The following is a 23,158-nucleotide window of genomic DNA, read 5'->3' on the forward strand; positions in this document are numbered from 1 at the left end:
AGTGCTGGGATTAAAGACGTGCGCCACAACACCTGGCAGTGTGTGTGTTTTGATGAGTGTGTGGATAGTGATTTTATGAGTCAAGGCACAAGAGAGCAAATGTAGTAAGGAGAAGCGGATTGAAGTGTTAGGAATCACCGATTACACTGTGGTCAGTGGGCTTGAGTTCAGCGGGTGGGGCGCAGGTTGATTGTTAATGTAGTGTCTGGTATTCTCTGGCACCTTTGAGAAGGAACTCGAAAGCCATCCTTAGTCCTTTTTTTCTCCATTTGAGTTAGACAGGTTGTCTGTAGGAACCATGTGGTGTAGCTCTTTATATACCAAGCAGCTGGAACTGAACCTCAGCCCAGCATCCTCCTGTTTCTGCTACAAGGGTACTGAATTAATTTAATTAATTGAAATTAAGTCACTTAAAGTGCTTAAGGTATTAGCTGTTTGTTATAGGATCCCCCACCCATTTTTTGTTTATTTTTTTTTTCTTCCTTCTCTCCTTCCTTCCTTTCTTCCCTTTTTGTTTTTGTTTTTGTGTTTTTGAGGTAGGATCTCACTCTAGCCCAGGCCAAGTTGGAATTCACTCTGTATTCTCAGGGTGACCTCAAACTCTTGGCAATCCCCCTACCTCTGTTTTCCGAGTGCTGGGATTAAAGGCGTGCACGCCCGCGCCTTGCTTCTATTTCTCATTTTGTTTCTTTAGTTTCCTTTCTCCATCTAGAAATAACATGGCAAAGAGAATAACCTAGTCGACTGTGAATACTGGAGGTAGAAGAAATAAGGCTGGAACAAGTGGGACTGTGATGGGAAGACCTCAGCTCTGTAGTGGGGCGGCACGAACCAGCTCAGGGCCCTTTGCTTTAGCTAGGTATACCTGAATTGTTGAGTATTTGCTGGAGGCCTTTTAAGAGGGAAGCACAGATGTCCTGAAATTCTTAGGCCTTGCCTATGGGTTAGTTCATTTCTCTCACCTGCAGTTCCTGTAATGGGAAGTTTTTGGAAAGCATATGTAAAAGGAGACTTTGTGTGTCACATGACTCTTGATGTGCCAGGGAGGGCTAAAAGGTGCATAATCTTGGCTTCTGTTTGCTGAGATAGTTGAATGAGAATCCCTTACTTGCCTAGTATGTGCCCACTTCATGACAGTGTGCTAATTCATTTAGAGAGGCTAAGGTGTTTTCCCCAGTCTGCTTCCACCTTTGTTCCCCCCCAAAGCTGCATTGTTGTCTGGCAGAACTAAAGCAGACTAGTTTATTTTTTTCTTTTCTTTTCTAATATATTTTGTTTATTTATTTGAGAGAGAGAAAGAAGGAGGGAGGGAGGGAAAGAGAGAAGGGGAGAGAGAGAGAGAGAGAGAGTGGGTGCGCCAGGGCCTACAGCTACTGCAAGCAAACTCCAGAGGATGCATGCAGGTGCATCTGGCTTACATGGGACCTGGAGAATTGCACTGGGATTGTTTGGTTTTGCAGGCAAACGCTAGGCAAACCACTAAGCCATCTCTCCAGCCCAGATGGACTGATTTCTAATCATAATATGAATGGAAAATTGGTCATCACATGCCTGGTTTCATCCTTGGTTATCTAAATCCTCTACGTTAGATTGTATTATTACACATCAGTTGATCTAGTTAGCCAGTTCTGAGCCATTGGCTCTATTAAAGGTAAAGTTACTGATCTTATGTCCTGAGTAAGGCTTTGTTAATGTGACTCTGGACAGAGTAATGACTTCATTTGCATGCCTTTGCGGAGTTCACAGCAGCAGCCATTATTTGTTCTTCCTGGGCAAAGAGGTCTGATGGCCATAGTGAAGATGAGAAAATCCAGACCTAAACAGGTCACCATGTGTCTGCATGGTGCTACAGCAGGTGAATGGCAGAGCTGCCCAGTGTGGGACTTTAATACCGTCCTTCTTGTCCAGTTTGCGGTCGTCTCTGCTGTGCCCCTTTGACTCTCCTCTAATAAACATTTGTTTTGGGGGAGCTTAGAAGCTGTCATGCCTAATTGTAGAACTTACTTATTTTGGTCCCTTCTTTGTGTTATTTGTTTATTTATTTAAGAGAGAGGCAAAATGGGTGCACCAGGGCCTCACATCACCACAAACAAACTCTAGATGCATGCACCACACTGTGCTTCTGGCTTTATTTACGTGGGTACCACACATAGGCCTTGCATGAAGCTCCCTTTTAAAAACATACTTTATTATTTATTTACTTATTGGAGAGGGGGAGGGAGGGAGGGAGGGGGGAGGGGGAGGGAGAGGGGCAGATAGATAGAATGGGTACACCAAGGCCTCCAGCCATTGCAGATGAACTCCAGATGCATGTGCCATCTTGTGCATCTGCCTTAAATGGGTTCTGGAGAATTGGACCTGGGTCCTTGGGCTTCACAGGCAAGCCACTTAACCACTAAGCTACCTCTCTAGCTTGCAAGAAGCATCTTTAACTGCTGAGCCATCTCCTCAGCCCCCATGTGTACCCATGTACATGCTCCGCGCACACTTGTACACAGGCCAGAGGAAAACGCTGGGCGTCCTCCTTTGTTGTGGCTGTCCTGCCTTAAGTCTCTCACTGAACTAGAATTCACTGTTGTTTGGTTAGATGGGCTTATGAGGGAGCAGCATTATTTTCTGGTCTCTGCCTGCCTCAGTGCCGGGGATACAGGTGTGCCCAGCCATGCCTGACTTTTGTGGGTGCTGGGGATCAAACTCAGACCCTCATGCTTTCACAGCAAACGTTCTTACCTGTTAAGTCATCCCTGTGGCCCCACAATTGAAGAAGTTTCTTTTTTCTTTTCTTTTTTCAGTTTTTCAAGGTAGGGTTTTACTCTGGCTCAGGCTCAGCTGGAATTCACTACATAGTGTCAGGGTGGCCTCGAACTCTCTGTGATCCTCCTACCTCTGCCTCCGGTGTGCTGGGATTAAAGGTGTGTGCCACCACGCCCGGCTCTTGAAGAAGTTTCTTACTCATTACTGTCGTCGTTATTCCATGGGATGGATGGATATGTGTGTGTGTGTGTGTGTGTGTGTGTGTGTGTATGTATCCCTTATGTTCTCGTGTGTGTGTGTGTGTGTGTGTGTGCGCGCGTGCACGCATGTGCTAGTGAGGGTCAAACATTGGTCTTATTCTTTCTTTCCAGGCCAGTTTTCTACTATTAGGTTATATCCCCAACTCTTCTTTTGTGCAGTTTATACAATTTTATTGGCTCTGTTGCTTTGCTGAGATATTGTTCTTCCTGTTTGTTTAACCTTTAAACTTGAAAATGTGTAAAACCCGAACTGTTTAGGGTTCCCGGACTCCTTGTTCCAGAGTTGAGGAGGAAGTAAGTCCTAAGTGGGAACAGTATGAGTCCAAGTGCTCCATGAGGGCAAGTGGAAGAGCAGACTAATGCTAAGCCCTTGGCATGTGGTTCTTAAGTGATCAGAGAGCAGCAGTCAAAGGGGGATACCCCCAAAGATGAGGCCAAGAAGAGTCAGTTCTAACTTGGAGTTGGGCACTTGGACAGTAGCTGTTAACAGTCTTCCCTCACTACATAAATGTGGGTCTGGAAATTGTTGTGTGTGTGTGTGTGTGTGTGTGTGTTTGGGTACACGTGCCACGTTGCCTGTGTGTAGGCCAGAGAACAGTCCTGAGGAATCCATGTTCTACCTTGTTCCACCTGCTTTAAGGCAGGGTCCCATGCTGCAGATGAGCTGCCAGACTAGCTGGCCCTTGCGCTTTGGACTGTCCTGGCCCTGCCTCCCCTGTCCAGGCATGCTGTGATAGATGCAACACCACTTTGCATCTGGCCTAACCTGGATGCTGAGGAGTCGAACCTGGGCCAGCAGGCTTTGCAAACATGAACCTCTAACTGCTTAGCTTTGTGCCCAGTCCAAGATCTGCCATTTTTAAAAAATATTTTTGTTCATTTTTATTTATTTATTTGAGTGTGACAGAGAATGACACACACACACACACACACACACACACACACACAGAGACAGAGACAGAGAGAGAGAGAGAGAAGAAGGCAGAGAGTGGGAGAGAGAACGGGTGCGCCAGGCTTACAGCCACTGCAGACGAACTCCAGACACATGTGCCCCCTTGTGCATCTGGCTAACGTGGGTCCTGGGGAATTGAGCCTTGAACCGGGGTCCTTAGGCTTCACAGGCAAGCGTTTAACCGCTAAGCCATCTCTTCAGCCCAGGATCTGCCATTTTTGTGCTTTACCTTTACCCTGTCACACCAAAGGGGGCTTGGGGAAAGAATCAAAGGTCAAAAACCTCACTGCTCTTGACTTTAGACATCTTCTTTTGGAGCTGAGCTTCTTGTTTCTAGAAGTTGATGGAAAGCACACCGTGCTTTTCTTGGGTTTGAAACGAAGACAGACTCTAGAGCTAGGGTTGAGAGGGGTCTAACTCAGAGGAATTAGATTAAGCAAACAATTAAATATGCCTTTGTTTTTGGTTGGAATGTGACCAAAGAAAGGACTTTCCAAGCCAAGTTGAAAGATGGAGTCAGAGAGAGAATATTGAATGAGTGTATGAGACCACAGGAAATGGACAGGAGAGCTAAGTATAGCTTGAAGGGTCTACTCTGTTTTGAAAAATTCTTTTCAGCATCAAAGAAATTCTTTATGATGTACAGATATCTTTTTATTCAAATTGTGTGGATTTGTGGTCAGGAAGGAAGGGCTAGGGCATGCAGGCTGACTAATTTAAAAACAAGATAAACAGCTCTTTGGGCTATAATGGGAGGGGGAAGTTCTTTGAAGTAATATATTACACTTTTTTTAAGTTTAAAGTGTACTTTTTGAATTATGAAAAATTTCAGCTGATTGGAAGACTAGAATTAGCTGGGTGTGGTGGCATATGTGTGTAATCCCAGCACCAGGAGGCCGAAGCAGGAGGATCAGGAGTTTAAGGCCAGCCTGGGCTACATGAGACCTTGTCCAGAAAAGAAGGAAGGAAATAGAACCAACATCTGTATCCCAGCACACCAGGAAGCTGAGGCAGGAGGATCACCAAGGCTAGTCTGGACTGCATAGAGAGTACCAGGCCACTATGGAATACAGAGTGGGACCTTGCTTGAAAAGGGGATGAGGAGAGAAGGAAGGAGGAGAGGGAAGAAAAGGGAGGGGGGAGGGGAAGGGAAGAAAGAAAAGGGAGGGGGGAGGGGGGAGGGAAGAAAGAGAGGAGGAGATGAGGGGGAGGAGAGGGAAAGAGAGAGAATGGAAGGTAGGGGAGGAGAGGGGAGGGGACAGAAAGGAGGAGATAGAGGGAAGGGGAGAGAAGAGAGGGAGAGAAGAAAAGGAACAGAAAGGAAAAGAGAGGGAGAGGATGAAGAGGGACGTGACCACACTAGATATCTAGAGACACAGACATTAAAGTAAGCAGGGGGTTAAAATGAGCTTTAAAACCTTTAAGTGAAGAAAATAAGCAGAGTAGCCCGATGGTAATTAAGACTCTGGTGAATGAATGGGTTTTCGACCTGTGATTGTTTCTCCAAGCACCCTTTGGTGTGACAGGGTAAAGGTAAGCACAAAAATGGCAGATCTTGGGCTAGGCACAGAGCTAAGCAGTTAAAGGTTCATGTATGCAAAGCCTTTTTTTTTTTTTTACATTTTATAGCTTTATTTAATAAATAATTTCCTTGTAGAGGACATAAGAGTTCTATCAATTACATAAGAACAAATATATCTGCACATACATTACCTTGTTAAACAAAGATCCTCTTCTGTATACTAAAACTGAAAACAGGTATAAAACTGGCAGTACCTATTATTTATTTTTATGGGTAGATTTCCCATTTTATCAACTTCTCACTTACGGGAAGAGGTTCTGGGTTTCAGAGTTTCTTTAGTATTTATATCCTGATTCAAGGACAGAACCGCCCTGCTGTCCATCACACGGCATCCACTTACAGCTGCCGGACATTTGACAGTACTCTTCTCCTGACGTCAACACACAGAACACGTAATGCACAAGGATGATCCCATTCTTGTCCAACGATACTTTGTTCGCTCTTCTTCAAATAAAAATTTCTACTTCTTGTGTCTTTGCCATGTCCTTCCCCTTTATTAAGTTGCTCTCATTTGGATTCCTGCATAAGTTTAACATTTCAAGGGCTAAAGGCCCATCTTCCCACTGAAGGAAAACATCTTCCCAACTATTTTACCCCAGTCACCTATGATCTGACATTCTTTAGTCTCTACCAAGCTTGTGGCGCTGCTTAATACGGTTCATTTACCTTTTCACAAGTTTTTGAGTTATCCTTGATTAGATTACAAGCACCTTACAAACAGACTGCTATATTGTTTTTCTTGTGTTACTCATAGGTCTACATACTAGATGTAAAGTACTGGTCTTATGACCTAACACATGTACATTTAGTAAACAATAATTTTCTCCAACAAATCTATATTATTTGTAGAAACATGGATATGTTGCTAGCCAGTAAGTTAAGTGTTAGGTATCAGAACTCATCAGATGATTGTGTGTCCCAGCACAGGACTGCAGTTGTTCATCCTGTGGGAACTCAGCCTCAATGTCATAAACAAAATCTGGATCATCCCTCTTCTTCTGATTTTTCTCAAAAAGTTCATCCATGATGCTCTTCCTTTTGGCGAGCTCCTTGTCACCTAGTTTGTTCAGGTCCCCCTCAGGATCAATGATGGTTTCCCTTCGAATTTGTTCCGTCGCTTCTGCCAAGCTCTGTCCTTGTAAGTAACCTTGTAAAACACTGAACAACTTCTCCAGCTGCTTCAGAGACACCTGTTCCAGGTAACACTTGTGTCGCGGATTATTTTTTAATTGTTCAGCGGCTCTGGTGCAATCTTAAAACTTGGAAGAGTTTCATAGTGGCATGATCCACTGGCGACTCTTCCCCTTGGTTTCATTCTCATAAATTAAGATGATTGCTGGAGGCCGGAATCTGACTCCACATTTCTTAACAGTGTACATCATCTTCATATATACTTCATGGTAAATCACAGGAAATCAGACAAAAGCCTCGAGATGTTTGGGGAGAGCATCTCCTATGGCGGCCGGGAAGGGGTTGTTGTTGCCCCAGCGCGCTCCCCACCTACGAGGCGGGGCGGAGCCTGCGCGCTGCGGGAAGAGACGTGGCGGCTTGCCCGTGCCAAGCTCCGCGGCATGAAGCCCAAGCCCGCCAGCCACCTAGCAGCCGATGACCACGACGGCGAGGAGGAGGAGGAGGAAGCTGGCCGGAACGTTGCAAGCGCCGTCCGCCTGTTTTTGTGTTTTTGAAATAGGGTTTCACTCTAGTCCAGGCTGACCTGGAATTAATTCACTCCGTAATCTCAGGGTGGCCTCAAACTCACAGTGATCCTTCTACCTCTGCCTCCCGAGTGCTGGGATTAAAGATGTGCACCACCACACCTGGCAAAAAATATATATTTAAAGAGAGTACTCCTGTTTTGTTTTGTTTTTTTTTTCTCTCCCTTTTTGGTTTTTTCCTAGTAGGGTTTTATTCTAGCCCAGGCTGACCTGGAATTCACTGTATAGTCTTGGGGTGGCCTTGAACTCATGGTAATTCTCTTACCTCTGCCTCCCAAGTGCTGGGATTAAAGTTATGTGCCACCATGCCAGGCTTCTGTTTTATATGGTCTCACTTAGTGCTGCTTTCTGAGAGTTGAAGTGATCTCATTCTGACCAATGTTTTGCCTAACAGGAAGCCTGCAGATCTACAAAACTTGGCTCCTGGGACCCACCCGCCATTTATAACTTTCAACAGTGAAGTCAAAACGGATGTAAATAAGATTGAGGAATTTCTTGAAGAAGTCTTATGCCCTCCCAAGTAAGTATCAGAAATGCATAGAAAAGCTGCCGCCTCTGATGGTTAGAATAGTTTGTCCTCAGGGACTCTCTTACCTGATGGTCCTTACATTCTCACAGAAAGGATCTGGAGTGGCAAGGATACTTCTACGTTATTTATTAATTAATGATTCATGGATGCCAGAATTGGACTTTTACTTAGCCATACTAAGAAAGGTGGGCATCTTGGGCTGGGGAGTTGACTCAGTGAGTCAAGTGCCTACCTACCATGCCAGCAAGCATCAGGACCTGAGTTCAGGCCATCAGTACCCATATGAAATACCAGGTGTAGCAGTGCACACCTGTCATCCAGTGCTAGAGGGTGGAGACAGGGAGGCTCTGGGCCCCACTTGCTAATATGTGCTAGCCGAATCAAGCTCTAGGTTCAGTGAGAGACCCCGTCTCAGAGAATAAGGATACAAGCAATTGAGTAAAAATACTCAACATTGACCTCTGGCCTCCTCATACATGTGTCTAAGCTGGGGAGCGTGGTGAAAGCAGGTTTGGGACATGTGAAATCAGTCAGAAAAGAATGGTTATTTGTAGGCTACTGAAAGGAGAAAGGGGTTGCGGAAAGATAGGTTCTAACTATACTCAGCCAGAAAGCCAAAACAGGCTTGTGGAACTGACTGATGTGGGATTTACTTGCAGTCGGTTTGTTTGAAAATACTATTTATTTGTGAGGAGAGAGAGAATTAATATGGGCACCCTAGGACCTCTTGTCCCTGCAAATGAACTCCAGATGCATGTGTCACTGTATGTCCTTGCAGTTAGATTGAAAGGGGAATGGCCTTTCACACGGTATCTCTGGGATTTGTATTAACTTAGTTCTTCAAGTTGTTCCAGACCTTCAGGTCCCACGTGCACAGTCACGGTGGTTTCTTAAACTGCAAACAGGCAGCTTTATATTCTGCTGTAATGATGCTGTAGGTTCAAAACATTGTTTTTCTTCTTTTAGGCTTGTCCAGTTTTATAAGCCCAATAATGTATATCATTTCTCCTCACCTAAGCCTCTCTTGCTAATTATCTATTACCTGCAGGTCCATATAAATTTCCCAGCTGTGGGATTATTGGGTCAGAGGCTTCAAAATTAGCTGCTTAATAACTACCCGCCCACCCTCCCGCCCATCTGCCTGCCCATCCTTTGCCCATTCATTCATCCATTCACCCACCCGTGTACTCAGTCATTTTGCATATAGCAGTTGGATTATCAGAACAGGGGGACATAGTGGGGAGCAAGATGCTGTTCTTCCTTCAATAGGAGAGGTAGGTGTGGTGAGTGAATGAGTAGCTTTGGGAAAAATGACAACTTTTAAGCTAAGCTTCATTCATTCATTCACAATGTGACACCTAGCAGGTCAATGAAGGAGTGACCGACGTTTTAGGACAGAAGACTCATTTTGCAGAGGTAATGAATCCTCCTTTTGAAGCCCTGGAGGACTAGTTGGGATGTGGGGTGGGGGTGGCAGGCACGAAGGCTGCTATAGCCTGAGTAACCATGCTCGTGCCCATTATCTGCCTTGAAGGGAATCACCCTCCAGTTAGTGATCTTGTACTGACACCCCGAAGTTGAGTTCTCCTAATCCTTTTTTTTTCCCTCAATTTTTATTAACATCTCCCATGATTATAAAAAATATCCCATGGTAATGCCCTCCCTCCCCCCACTTTCCCCTTTGAAATTCCATTCTCCGTCGTATCCCCTCCCCATCTCAATCAGTCTCTCTTTTATTTTGATGTCATGATCTTTTCCTCCTCTTATGATGGTCTTGTGTAGGTAGTGTCAGGCACAGTGAGGTCATGGATATCCAGGCCATTTTATGTCTGGAGGAGCATTTTGTCAGGAGTCCTACCCTTCCTTTGGCTTTTGCATTCTTTCTGCCACCTCTTCCGCATTAGACCCTGAGCCTTTTTAAAAACACTAGTCTGAGCCGGGTGTGGAAGCACATACCTTTAATCCCAGCAGACAGAGGAAGAAGGATTGCCATGAGTTCGAGGCTACCCTGAAACTCCATAGTGAATTCTAGGTCAGCCTGAGCTAGAGTGAGACCCTACCTCAAAAAAAACCCCAAAAATAAATAAATAAAATAAAATTTCTTAGTGTTAAGACACATTCATGCAAAGCCTAACGACCCAAGCTTGATTTCCCCAGTACACACGTACAGCCAGATGCACCAGGTGTCACATGTGTCTAGAGTTCATTTGCAGGGGCTGGACTCCCTGGTATGTCTACATTCATCCATGCATTCACTGCCCCCCCTTCTCTCCTTAGAAATAAACAGTATTAACAAAACCATATCTTAAATTTCTCCTTCTCCCAGCCTAAAATACAACTAGAATGCCACCCAATCCTTACAATGTGAGGACCATGTGTGTACCATAAGGAGCTCTTGTGACCTTCTGTTTTGTTTTGTTTTGAGGTAGTGTTTCTCTCTAGCGCAGGCTGACCTGGAATTCACTATGTGCTCTCATGGTGGTCCTCCTACCTCTGCCTCCCAGGTGCTAGGATTAAAGATATGCGCCACCACACCCAGCTAATGTTTTAAAATTTTTTGTTTGTTTATTTTTATTTATTTGAGAGCAACAGAGAGAAAGAGAGAGAGAAAGAAGGCAGAGAGCTAGAGAGAGAACGGGCGCACCATGGCTTCTTCTAGACACTGCAAACGAACTCCAGACACGTGCGCCCCCTTGTGCATCTGCCTAATGTGGGTCCTGGGGAATTGAGCCTTGAACTGGGGTCCTTAGGCTTCACAGGAAGCACTTAACTGCTAAGCCATCTCTCCAGCCCCCAGCTAATTTATTAAACCTTTGAGGCACAGTTTTGTGTTGTTACTAAGGCAGGCCTGGAACTTGCCATATATCCCAGGTTGATCTCAAACTCATAATCCTGCCTTAGCTACCAGAGTATGGAGTCACAGATGTGTACCAACATTCCCTTCAAAAATGAGTTTTAAAATATTTATTATTTATAAAAGAGAAAATAAATGACTATGGATGTACCTGGACTTCTTGCCAGTGCAAAATGCATGCACCCCTTTGTGTGTCTGGCTTTATGTGGGTACTGGGGAATCATACCTGGGTCAACAGGCTTTGTAGGCAAGTACTTTTGACCACTGAGCCATCTAGGTTAGAGAAATAGGTAGATGTATTAAAGAGGCATTTGTAGTCCCTGCATACTTTTTCTTTGGAACAGGTTGGTGACAGTCTAACATTACAAGTGGTAGGAACATTTAAAGTAGAAACTTAAGCCAGGTATAGAGGCACACGCCTTGAATCCCACCACTTGGGAGGCAGAGGCAGGATGATTGCTGTGAGTTCAAGGCTAGCCTGAGACTACATAGTGAATTGCATGTCAGCCTAGGCTACAGTGAGACCCTACCTCAACACTGTCCCCTCAAAAGGATAATATTAAACATTATTGAATAAGCTGTCTTTAATAATTCCACCTAGTCTTCTAAAATACAATTATATAAAATATTACAGTGAAAAAATGTAGTGAGTTGTATCTTAATTTATAGATGCACATGCAGTGTATTCACCTCCTAACTGTAGAACTCCCCCCCCCCACCCCCCGCACCTGAGCTGAAACAATCCCATGTCCAACATCCCCAGACTTTCCTTGACTATGAAAACAACCACTTTCAGGGAGGCCTCGAACACTACAGCAATTCTCCTACCTCTGCCTCCTGAGTACTGGGATTATACCACCGCATCCATCCTTTTGCTTTTTTTATATGTATCCCTGGCTGCCCTCAAGGTCATGACAACTCTCGTACCTCGGCCTCCCCAGAGCTGGGATTGCATGTGGGCACCATACACTTGGTTCTGTCATCCTTACTGATGTAGCTTTTTGTTCCATTTCTGGAAGACGTATCTCTTTCTGAATCCTAAATAGTAAGCAGAAAAAATACAAATTAAAAAGAAAACTATACTGATCCCATCATTCAGAAGATTGAGGTAGGAGGGTTGTGAGTTTGAGGTGAGACCCGTATCTCACAAAAAAGAACGAAAGAAAACTTCACAGTGACATGCTTAAAATTGAACTAATTTTTTTAAACTAAATTTCTTCCTTCCTCTCTTCCTCCCTCCTCCACTCTTCTACCTCACTCCCTAAGACAGTCTCCGAGCCTGGAGCTTATGTGTTTTGCTTAGTCCGGCTGACCGCTGGGCCCCAATGACCCTCCTGTATCTTCCCCCGTCAGCACAGGTGTGACAGGTATGCGCAACCACACCTGGCTTCTTACTGGGTGCTGGGGGCTAATGTCAGGTCTTCATACTTGCAAGCATTCTTACTCACTGAACCATTTCCCAGCCCCCAAACCAGACTAAATTTCTTTTTTTTTTTTTTCTTAATTTTTACTAACATTTTCCATGATTACAAAAAATATCCCATGGTAATACCCACCCTCCCCTCCAACTTTCCCCTTTGAAATTCCATTCTCCATCATATCCCCTCCCCATCTCAATCAGTCTCTTTTATTTTGATGTCATGATCTTCTCCTCCTCTTATGATGGTCTTGTGTAGGTAGTGTCAGGACTGTGAGCTCATGGATATCCAGGCCATTTTATGTTTGGAGGAGCATGTTGTAAGGAGTCCTACCCTTCCTTTGGCTCTTACATTCTTTCCGACACCTCTTCAGCATTACACCCTGAGCCTTGGAAGGTGTGATCGAGATGTTACTCAGTACTCCAGTCACTTCTTTCCAGCACTATGATACCTTCTGAGTCATCCCAAGGTCACTGCCATCTGAAAAGAGAAGATTCTCTACCAAAAGTGAGAGTAGCGTTAATATAAGGGTATGAATATTAAGAGAAGTGCTTACTGGGCAGTTTGATAAGCACAGTATATACATTTTCTAGACATCAGCAGATGTTACACCCCCAGGGCTCATGACTACCCCTGTTTTAAGTTTTCAGTATCAGGGATGTATTCCCTCCCATGGAGCGGGCCTCCAGTCCAATTTGAGGGCAGTTGGTTTCCACCATGACAGACATGCCACTATTGCACCCGTTCGCTCATTTGGCCTGGCTGGCCAATTATAAGGCTTGCAGTGTCCACTGTGGAGTATCTTCACTGGTGATTTCTTTTTCTCCTATTGAACTACATGTAGAATGGCTTCTTCCAGCTTTCTGTCAGCTGGTCTACATGGAGGAGGTTATCAGCTCAGTTCCAGCAGGATTTCTCAGTGACCTTGCAGTCTTAAGTATGTAGAGTCTTCAGCAGTAGGGTCTTACCATCTATTCCTGGTGGGAAACCAAGGGCCTTGGCAATGGTCTATAATGTTTTGGGGGCATCAGGGACCTCCCTGGTAAATTTCTTTCATATATTTAATTTTTAAAAAATGTTTTAATTTATTTGAGAGGAGGAGGAGGAGAAGTAGGGAGGGAGATAGTGGGTATGCCCGGGCCTCTAGCCACTGCACACCAACTTCAAATGCATGTACCACTTACTGCATCTGGCTTTATGTGGGTATTGCAGAAGAGAACCCCAGGCTGTCACGCTTTGCAAGCAAGCACTTTTAGCCACCAAGCCATCTCTCTAGCCCAGATTCTTCATTTTAATAGAAGGGAGATTGACAAGATAACATCTTCCACTACAAGAATAAGGCAAAATAAGTAGGTTATGTAAAAATCTTTGTTTCCAAAGTCTTACTGCCCCCAAGTCCATTTTCTAGCTAATCAGTATTCCCTGAAGCGGGGCTCAGAGTCTCAATTCCTCCAGCTTGACCCTGGAGCTGAGGGAAGCCCTACTGAAGGACAGGCCCTCTCTGAGGAAGAACCATATGCTATATGTGACTGAAATCTAAACATGTGTATGTCAAAGGTAAAAAACAGTAACAAAAGTGGCTGCATGTCATCTCGGACATTGCCTTTTCCTATTGGTTAGTGCCATGTAGTATTTAGCACAGGTTGGTTCTGGAGAAGCCGGGGTGCTATGGAAGCCAATGGACTACTTCCTTCTGGTTTTGCTCTTCACCTGCTGAGGATGATCAAGATTCTGGGTCAGCCTAGGCACCAGGACTACTGTGCGGGGCTGGGCTGGTGTCTGCATACTAAGGACCTGGGCAGGAGAAAGCTCTAGAGCCGCACTGTCTCAGGACTCCTGAGAACTTGGACCGTGACTTGGTGTCACTGAGCAAGTGAAGTTTTCTTTGTTCCCTTGTGACTCATTCAAATTTGTAGTCAGACAGCAACCTGGCACCAGTGGTTCCTTCTTGGACAGTGAAGATATAGACCGTTTCCTAGGCCGCAGAAGGTTCTCGTGGACAGTGCTGCTCAGAGGTCTCATTCTAAGTCACTTGTCCGCCTGGCCCAGATCCCTTCACAAGTTGCCTGTTTCCCTGGCATTCTAATTTATCAAATGGAAGTGGAGTGCGGATACCCTTTGATTGCCAAGAACATTAACATGCGGACAAAAAAACACTGTAGAGCTTTGTTCCCTAAGGAAAAAACATTTTAGAAATAGCATAGAAAACAGATGATGACATTTCAGATTGATAACTGTTATGCGATGTCTGGTAGCCCCTGGCTTGCGGACTTAGCTAATGTACCTCCAAAGGAAATCTAATCCATTCTCACCTTTTCTGTTTAGGTACTTAAAGCTCTCACCAAAACACCCAGAATCAAATACTGCTGGAATGGACATTTTTGCCAAATTCTCTGCTTATATCAAGAATTCAAGGCCAGAGGCTAATGAAGGTAAAAAGAAAAATGAGTTATTGCTACAGAAGACTGAACAAGAACCCCAAATAATATAGAGCTGTTATGATGATTGTGATTATAAGTGAATAGTTTGGAGTTCAGGCATTCCTCTTAAGTATTAAAAGCTATCTTTCAGAGATGATGAGAAATTTAATGAAAAACTAGAATAAATCCTTAAGCCATCTCTCCAGCCCATTTTTTTGGGGGGGGGGTTGGTAAGTATGCGTGCATGTGCTAGTCATGCATATACCAAAATTTTTGTTTCAAGTCATATTATTAGGGTGAGATTCAGTAAGACAGATGGAAGATTTTGTGCTGATTTTTTTATGTCATTGTTTTATTTTTCAAGGTAGGGTCTTACTCTCGTCCAGGTTGGAAATTCACTATGTACTCTCTGGATGGTCTTGAACTTAAAGCAATCCTACTACCTCTGCTTCCCGAATGCTGGTATTAAAGGCATGCGCCACCACACCCAGCCATTGTGCTGATGCTTTTTTTTTTTTTTTTTTTTTTGGTTTTTCAAGGTAGGGTCTCACTCTAGCCCAGGCTGACCTAGAATTCACTATGGTAGAGTCTCAGGGTGGCCTTGAACTCACAGTGATCCTCCTACCTCTGCCTCCCGAGTGCTGGGACTAAAGGCGTGTGCACCACGCCCGGCTGTGCTAACACTTTTAAGCCAGGTATGGTAGCCAGTAATCCCAGCACTTGGGAAATAGAAGAAAGAAGATCAGAAGTTCAAGGCTCACTGGATGGATAACAGCACTTATTGCACAAGCAGGAGGACCTGAGTTTGATCAACTGTACATATACAAAAAGTCAGGCCTGGTAGTGTAACCATAGCACTAGGGTGTGTGTGTGTGTGTGTGGGGCAGGTAGGAGCAGACAGAAGGATCATGGGGGTCACTGGTCAGCTAGTCTAATTAAAAAAAAAATGAGCTGGGTATGGTGGCACACACCTTAATCCCAGCACTCGGGAGGCAGAGGTAGGAGGATCACCGGGAGTTCAAGGCCACCCTGAGACTACATAGTAAATTCCAGGTCAGCCTGGACTAGAGTGAGACCCTACCTTGAACTGCCCCCCAACAACAACAACAACAAAAAACCACGGGCTGGAGAGATGGATTAGTTAGTGGCTAAGGAGCTCACCTGTGAAGCTTAAGGACCCAGATTCTATTTCCCCAGTACCCACATAAACCAGATACGCAAGGTGGAGCATGGGTCCTGAATTCGTCTGTGGTGACTGAAGGCCCTAGTGTACCCATTCTCTCTCCCTCTTTCTCTCTCAAATAAATAAAACAAAATTTTAAAAGTATGTTTTTAAAAACCACAAAAGTAAACCCCAACAGCCCAATAAGCTCCAGGTTCAGTGAGAGACCTTGTCTCGGGAATAAAGCAGAAGAGCAGTAGAGGGGCTGGAGAGATGGCTTAGCGGCTGGGGCGCGGTGCACAAGGGGGCGCACGCATGTGGAGTTCGTTTGCAGTGGCTGGAGGCCCTGGTACCCCATTCTCTCTCTCTCCCCTCTCTCTCGCTCTGTGTGGCTCTCTCAAATAAATAATGTGTTTTTTGTTGTTGCTGTTTTGTTTTTCAAGGAAGGGTCTCACTCTAGCTCAGGGTGACCTGGAATTCACTATGTAGTCTCAGGGTGCCCTCGAACTCATGGCGATCCTCCTACCAAGGCCTGCACCGCCACGCCTGGCAATAAAATACTAAAAAAAATTTTTTTTCCCAAGAGAAGTGATAGAGGACACCCAGTGTCCTCCTAGACTGTGTGCGTGTGCGTGGGGCTGTGGGGAAGGGGCATCCTCCGCTTGGGCTCCCTGAGACTACCCGAGTGTCTCCAAAAGCAAACAAAAAAGAACCGCCAAACGGAACTCAAAAAGTTAGAACCGAGCTCCTAATAATGTTTGCCCTGGTCACAGTTTTAGGCAGTTGGTAGCTTGGGTGGGGATCTGAATGCTTCTGTCCACAAATGGGCGAGCACTCAAAAGGAGAGGTCAGGGCTGCTTACACAGGAACAGATCTTTGTAAAAAGTGAAACACTGGCTCATTTCCGTATGTCATTTCAGTGGGCAGATTTCCAACCACTTTCTATTATTGAATTTAAAAATTGAAGCATTTTATAATTTAGTATTGAATTTCAGTGCCTTTTGCTCTTGGATTCTGGAATAATATTCACTGCATGAAATGGTTTTCTACAGCGAAGAATTAAAAAGGGGAAAAAATTTAGTGTTCAGGCCTGGCTTACATCTATTTTTATAATGTGTTCCAGTAGCTGCCGTGGTTGGGAAGCAATTTTCTTTAGTAATTAGGCCCTTTCTCTCTGACTAATATTTCTGTGTAAGCAAATGGCTGTGTGGAGCCCCACTTCCCAGCATTGTCTGCTGCCCCTGCCTGCAAGCTGCCCGCCGTTCTCCTCACAAAGCCCGTCTTTTATACCCAGATCCTCTTACTGCCCAGTTCTTCCAGCTCCGTCACAGCCGTGCTGTTTTTATTTTTCTGTGTGGTTTTGAGGGCTAGAGGATGGGTGCATATTTTTGACACTTGGTCAGGAAAAGAGGAGAATCAAATGAGTTTTCCTTTGCTTTGGGGAATGAGGGTTGGGAAGAGACAGTGACTCACGTAAGTATAACTCTGCATTCTATTTTTCTCCTATCAAGTTGTTATTGCCTCAAGTAGCCACCCACGCCTGCTGACTTTGTAGTGCTGAAGCCAGTGAGAACAAAGGACGTGACGGATGGCACGGTGCATAACGCACAAGGCTTTATATTCAATTACCTATTGGTAAATAAGGATTCTAGTTGCCAAGCAACTTTCTTCCCCAGGGGCCTGTCACTGCTGTGAGTTGTAGAAGATGATACTCCAAGTCCCCTTGGAGCTCAGTGGAGTCCCCTTATGTGTGCTTGCTTGCAGGTCGGTCATCCGTCTCTCAAGTGCAATTGAGTGCTTCGAAGGAGCCTTGGAAAGTGGGGAATCCTCCTCCTCAGTTCCCCAAGCATGCACTCATACTGACAATTTACAGAGTTTTATCAGATAAATTAGAGTAGACAAGGCTTTGGTTTTTAACAAGCTATTAAACATTATTTTAACCCCCCCCCCCCCGCCTTTCTGTTTTTCTTTTTCAAGGTAGGGTCTCACTCCAGCCCAGGCTGTCCTGGAACTCACCGTGATCCTCCTACCTCTTTGCCTTCCAAGTGCTGAGATTAAATGTGTGTGTCACCATGCCTAGCTATATAAAATCCAATTTATTTGGATTTAAAAAAATTTTTGGTTTGGATTTGAGGATTTCATTCTAGCCCAGGCTGACCTGGATGGAATTCACTATGTAGTTGGTGGCCTCGAACACATGGCAATCTTCTCTCTCCCCCAAGTGCTGGGATTAAAGGTGTGCACCTCCACACCTGGTTTGTGCAACCCTTTAAGCACTAAAAGAGAAATAAGTCCTTCTCTAGGGGAGAGGTTAGGATGATATGTCCCAGGTCTGCTTTTTTTTTTCTTTAGTTTTTTTTTTTTTTATTTTTTTTTATTTCAGTGACTTATGTGTAGTTTACTGGGCTCCCAAATACACTGTTGGTATTTATACATTCTTTTTTCTTTTTAAAAATTAACTTTACTCCTGTTCTTTTTATTTATTTATTTACAAGAGATAGAGAGCAAGAAAGAGAAAGAATTGGCACGCCAGGGCCTCTAGCCACTGCAAGTGAACTCTAAACATGTGCGCCACCTTCTGCATCTGGCTGACATGGGTTCTGGGGAGTTGAACCTGGGTCCTTAGGCTTCACAGGCAAGCGCTTAACTGCTAAGCCATCTCTCCAGCTCCCAGTTTTTTAAAATTAAATATTTTTATTTATTCATTTGAGAGAGAGAAAGACACAGGGAGAGAGAGAATGGCCTTCAGACGTATACCCCCCCCCCTTATGCATCTGGCTTACGTGGGTCCTGGGGAACCAAACCACTTTGGCTTTGAAGGCAAGTGCCTTAACTGCTAAGCTACCTGTCTAGCTCCTCAGTACCAACTTTAACTGTTGCAGTCAGGTTTGCATTGCTGGCAGAAATCACCTGACCAAGAACAGCTTTTGGGGAAAAAAAAAAGGGGGGGTTTATTTTGGCTTACAGACTCGAGGGGCAGCTCCATGATGGCAGGGGAAAACAAGGGTACGAGCATAGGGTAGTCATCACCACCTGGCCAATATAAGGTAGACAATAGCAATAGGAGAATGTAAGAAATACTGGCATGGGGAAACTGACTTTAACACCCATAAGCCCGCCCCCAACAATACACTGCCTGCAGGAGGCGTTAATTCCCAAATCTCCATCAGCTGGGAACCTAGCATTTGGAACACCTAAGTTTATGGGAGACACCTGAATCAGACCACCACACTATATTTTTGGTTTTTAACAGTAGAAAAACTCATTATGTTTAACACTTCTGCCTTGAGTTTACCCATTAAATTATATAAGTGATAGATTAGTGATTAATACATGTTTATTGGAAAGTCAAGATAGTATAGGAATAAGTTTAATATAAAACTTCAGTGTAGCCACGGGTGTGGTGGCGCACGCCTTTAATCCCAGCACTTGGGAGGTAGAGGTAGGAGGATCGCCATGAGTTCAAGGCCACCTTGAGACTACATAGTGAATTCCAGAACAGCCTGGCTTAGAGCAAGATACTACTTTGAAAAATCAAAAAAACAAAATAACAAAAACCTTCAGTGTGTAATTTTTTCTAGTAATAGATCCAAGTTGACTGTAAGAGTTTATCCATTATATGACATTTTATACAAATGTGGGTTAGTGTATGTATTTACTTGTTATGTAGTAGAAATCTTATGCCAGCTAGGCATATGGCCCATACCTGTAATCCTAGCACTTGGGAGGCTAAGGTAGGAGGGGTGTGGTGATTTTTTTTTTTTCCTCCCTGAGGTAGGGTTTCATTGTATCTCAAGCTGACCTGGATTTCATTCTGGAGTCTCAGGATGGCCTTGAACTCACAGCAATCCTCCTACCTCTGCCTCCTAAGTGCTGGGATTAAAGGCATGCGCCACCATGCACGGCTTGGATGTGGTGATTTCTAGGCCAGCCTGTACGACATAGTGAGACCCTGTCCCTTCCTCCAAAACAAACTCCTTCCAAGTCAGGCTTTAGATATGCCACACATCTCATAATTTGGCCTTACTTACCTATGTTCCTGTTGTTGGACATGTAGGTTACCTCATGGCTTTTTACTATGATGGGCAGTGCTACCAGCGCAGTCCTCGAGCTAGATTCCAAGTAGGCCAGGTCTTCTTTTTTTTTCTTTTGAAACAGGGTCTCAGTGTAACCCAGAATGGCCTTGAACTCTAGCTCCTCCTGTATGCTGGCATTACAGGTGTGTGCCACCATGTCCCACTGGTTTTAATTTTGCTAAACTATTCTCCAAAAGTCTTCACCAGTTTTCCACTAAGCTGAAGTATAAACATTCTTGTGACCCGCGTGTGTGTAAAATTTTGCTTTCCTCCTATAGGCAAGAGGGTGCCTGTTCGCAGGACTGTGCTGCACTTTCTGTTTTTTGCTGTCTGTCGTAGAGACCGCAGCGCTGTGCCTCCTGGAAGAGTGCTGCCCTACCAATGGCAAGCTGAGAGCCCGCTTCCCAGTGGCCCGCTACTGCCTTCTAGTGGTTCATTTAGGCTGCACATTCTATTGTGTTGACTAGTCTTTAAAACTTTAAAATTCTGCTAATTGGTTAGTGCTGGAAAGACATTTAGCAGCTAAGCAGAGTTCTCCACTGTCTCACGCTAATGAGTAAATAAATTTCTAGTGGCTGTGCTGGGAACCAGTTCCAGAGCTTATGAATCCTAGCTAATCACTGGAGTTGAGCTATGCCCATCCTTGCCTATCTGACTTTAAAAGTATCCATCACTCATTTTCACCGAAATTCTCTTAAATCCACTCCACGCATTTTTAAAAAATATTTTTTTATTTACTTGTTGGGGGCGGGGGGGGGGGAGAGAATGGGTGCACCAGGGCCTCCAGCCACTGTAAATGAACTCCAGACACGTGCGGCCCCTTGTGCATCTGGCTAACGTGGGTCCTGGGCAGTCAAACCTGGATCCTTTGGCTTTTTAGGCAAGCTCCTTAACCACTAAGCCATCTCTCTAGCCCCTCCATACAGTTTTAAAGAGACTAAAAGCCTTTATACTAGCTAGGTGTGGTGGTTCACGCCTGTAACCCTAGCACTCAGGAGGCTGAGGCATGAGGATTGCCGGCAGCCCCAGGCTAACGCTCTTGTGTGTTCGCATGTTTACTTGAGCAGTCAAGCAAGCTAGGCCCGAGAGAACAGGAGCTTGTCTGTCTTGTCCTGAGGCCTCGTGGCGCAGTTACTGCGGGGAAGCATGATGCTCCTACGTTGGGGTTGGGGGGATTTCTCTTTCTGACAGTGCCTCTATCTTTCTTTCAGCCCTGGAGAGGGGCCTCCTGAAGACCCTGCAGAAACTGGATGAGTATCTAAACTCTCCCCTCCCTGATGAGATTGATGAGAACAGCATGGAGGACATTAAGTTCTCCACACGCAAATTTCTGGATGGCAATGAAATGACATTAGCTGACTGCAACCTGCTGCCCAAGCTGCACATCGTCAAGGTAGGCCCGTGGGAGGTGGCCGCCACGCCCAGCCTGTGCCAGATGAAGTGGCTGTTCCTGTGCTCAAAGCTCTTCTGACCTCTCATGACGAGAACTGCTCCCCTGCCACCCAGAGTGTGGCAGTGCTGTTAGGAATAGTTGACATGTCTTAGAGTTAGTAAAAGACAGTTATATGTCTTAAAAAGTTCTGATCTGTGCCATGTGTAGGGCACATTCTGTCACCCTAACACTTGGCAGTGGAGGAGGATCAGGAGTTCAAGGCAGAACTGGACCCCCTGACACCCCGAGTCAGGGTGGGAACGTTGATTCATATGAGAAAGAAGAATTCTTTTCTTTCTCTCTCTTTTTTTTCTCTCCTCTGTGTCTGTAGAAAGATTTAATAGGTGACTCTGGACTGGGTTTGCCACACTGGTATATCGTGTCAGATTCTGTTGTGTGATGGTCTAGCTGACTTTTACTATTCAAGGCCATGGGAAATACCATGCTAAATATAATAGTAGTGAGCCTTAGTTGTGCAGTAAAAGTCCAAGGCAAGAACAGAAGTTTAGAAGCTAGCATGTAAACCCAGAACTTGGGAGATGGAGACAGAAGGAACAGGAGCTCTAGACCACCTGAGTGCCTCAAGGAAAATATCTAAGCCAAAATGACAGAGTTTGAAGCAGTGGACATTTATCCAGTGATTATACTCAGCTGTTTCCGATTATCCATGGCAGGCATCTGGTCATGGTCATATTTCCAAGTCCATAGTGTAGCTCACAATCCTAGCTCTTATTTTATTTTATTTTGGTTTGGTTTTTCAAGGTAGTGTCTTGCTCTAGCTCAGGCTGACCTGGAATTCACTATGTAGTCCCAGGGTAGACTTGAACTCATGGTGATTCTCTACTTCTGTCTCATGAGTGCTGGGATTAAAGGCATGTGCCACTACTCCCAGCCCTAGTTGTTACTTAATATTTTATTTATTTGAGAGAAATAGACAATGGGAGTGCCAGGGCCTCAAGACACTGTAAACGAACTCCACGTGCCACCTTGTACATCTGGCTTATGTGGGTACTGGAGAATCAAACCTGGGTCCTTAGGCTTCACAGGAAAGCACCTTAACCACTAAGCCATCTCTCCAGCCCCTGGCTGTTACTTATTTATTTATTTTGAGGTAGGGTCTCACTCTAGCTCGGGCTGACTTGGAATTCACTGTGTAGTCTCAGGATGGCCTCAAACTCACAGTGATCCTCCTACTTTTTCCTCCCAAGTGTTGGAATTAAAGGTGTGCGCCACCACACCTGGCCCCTGGCTGTTATATAAAATTATAGTCAGGTGTGGTGGAGCATGTCTTTAATCCCAGCACTGGGAGGATGAGGTGAGAGGATCATTTGTAAATTCAAGGCCAGCATGGGCTAGAGTGTAAGACCCTGCCTCACAAAAAAAGAATAAAGTTAGGAGCTGGAGGAATGGCTTAGCGATAAGGCGTTTGCCTGCAAAGCCAAAGGACCCTGGTTCAATTCCCCAGCACCCACATTAGCCAGATGCACAAGGGGGCGCATGCATCCGGAGTTCGTTTGCAGTGGCTAGAGGCCCTGGCACACCCATCCTCTCTCCCCCCTTTTCTCTGTTAAATAAATAAAAATAGAATATTTTTAAAAAGTATAGTTAGAATGATGACAGACCCCTTTCCAAATGGAAGTTCTTGTTAAGTATTCATAGAATCAATAATTTGCCCTAAAATGAGACACATGTCTAGTTTATAAGACATGGAAAGTAAATAACTTGGGCTGGGGAGATGGCTCAGTGGCTAAAGGTGCTTGCTTGTAAAGCTTGCTGGCCTGGGTTCAGTTCTCCAGTGACCACATAAAGCCAGATACAGAGTGGCACATGCATCTGTGATTGCAGCATGTGCATGCACGCACGCACACACAAACTATTTTTAAAAAAATAATAGAGGGGGCTGAAGGGGTGGCTTAGCAGTTAGGTGCTTGCTTGAGAAGCCTTTTTCTGTCACTTCCTCCTTCCCACACCCCTCCTCCTCTTTTTCTTTCTCTGGCTCTCAAA

At 44.8% G+C, this 23,158-nt stretch overlaps 1 protein-coding gene and 1 pseudogene across 2 annotated transcripts in view; one reads left to right on the plus strand and one right to left on the minus strand.

Annotated features, from left to right (window-relative positions):
- The window catches only part of Clic4 (chloride intracellular channel 4), a 69,916-nt gene that overhangs the window by 43,096 nt on the left and 3,662 nt on the right, over window positions 1-23,158 (plus strand). For both annotated transcript variants that reach the window (XM_004657506.2, XM_045149666.1), the window contains exons 3-5: window positions 7,658-7,783; window positions 14,390-14,496; window positions 20,934-21,115. In XM_004657506.2, the coding sequence (XP_004657563.1) occupies window positions 7,658-7,783; window positions 14,390-14,496; window positions 20,934-21,115 (415 nt within the window). The remainder of the gene's footprint in view (window positions 1-7,657; window positions 7,784-14,389; window positions 14,497-20,933; window positions 21,116-23,158) is intronic.
- Window positions 6,440-6,936, minus strand: LOC101612858 (annotated as a pseudogene).

Source organism: Jaculus jaculus, chromosome 5 (assembly GCF_020740685.1).
Source record: "Jaculus jaculus isolate mJacJac1 chromosome 5, mJacJac1.mat.Y.cur, whole genome shotgun sequence".
Lineage (NCBI taxonomy): Eukaryota > Metazoa > Chordata > Mammalia > Rodentia > Dipodidae > Jaculus > Jaculus jaculus.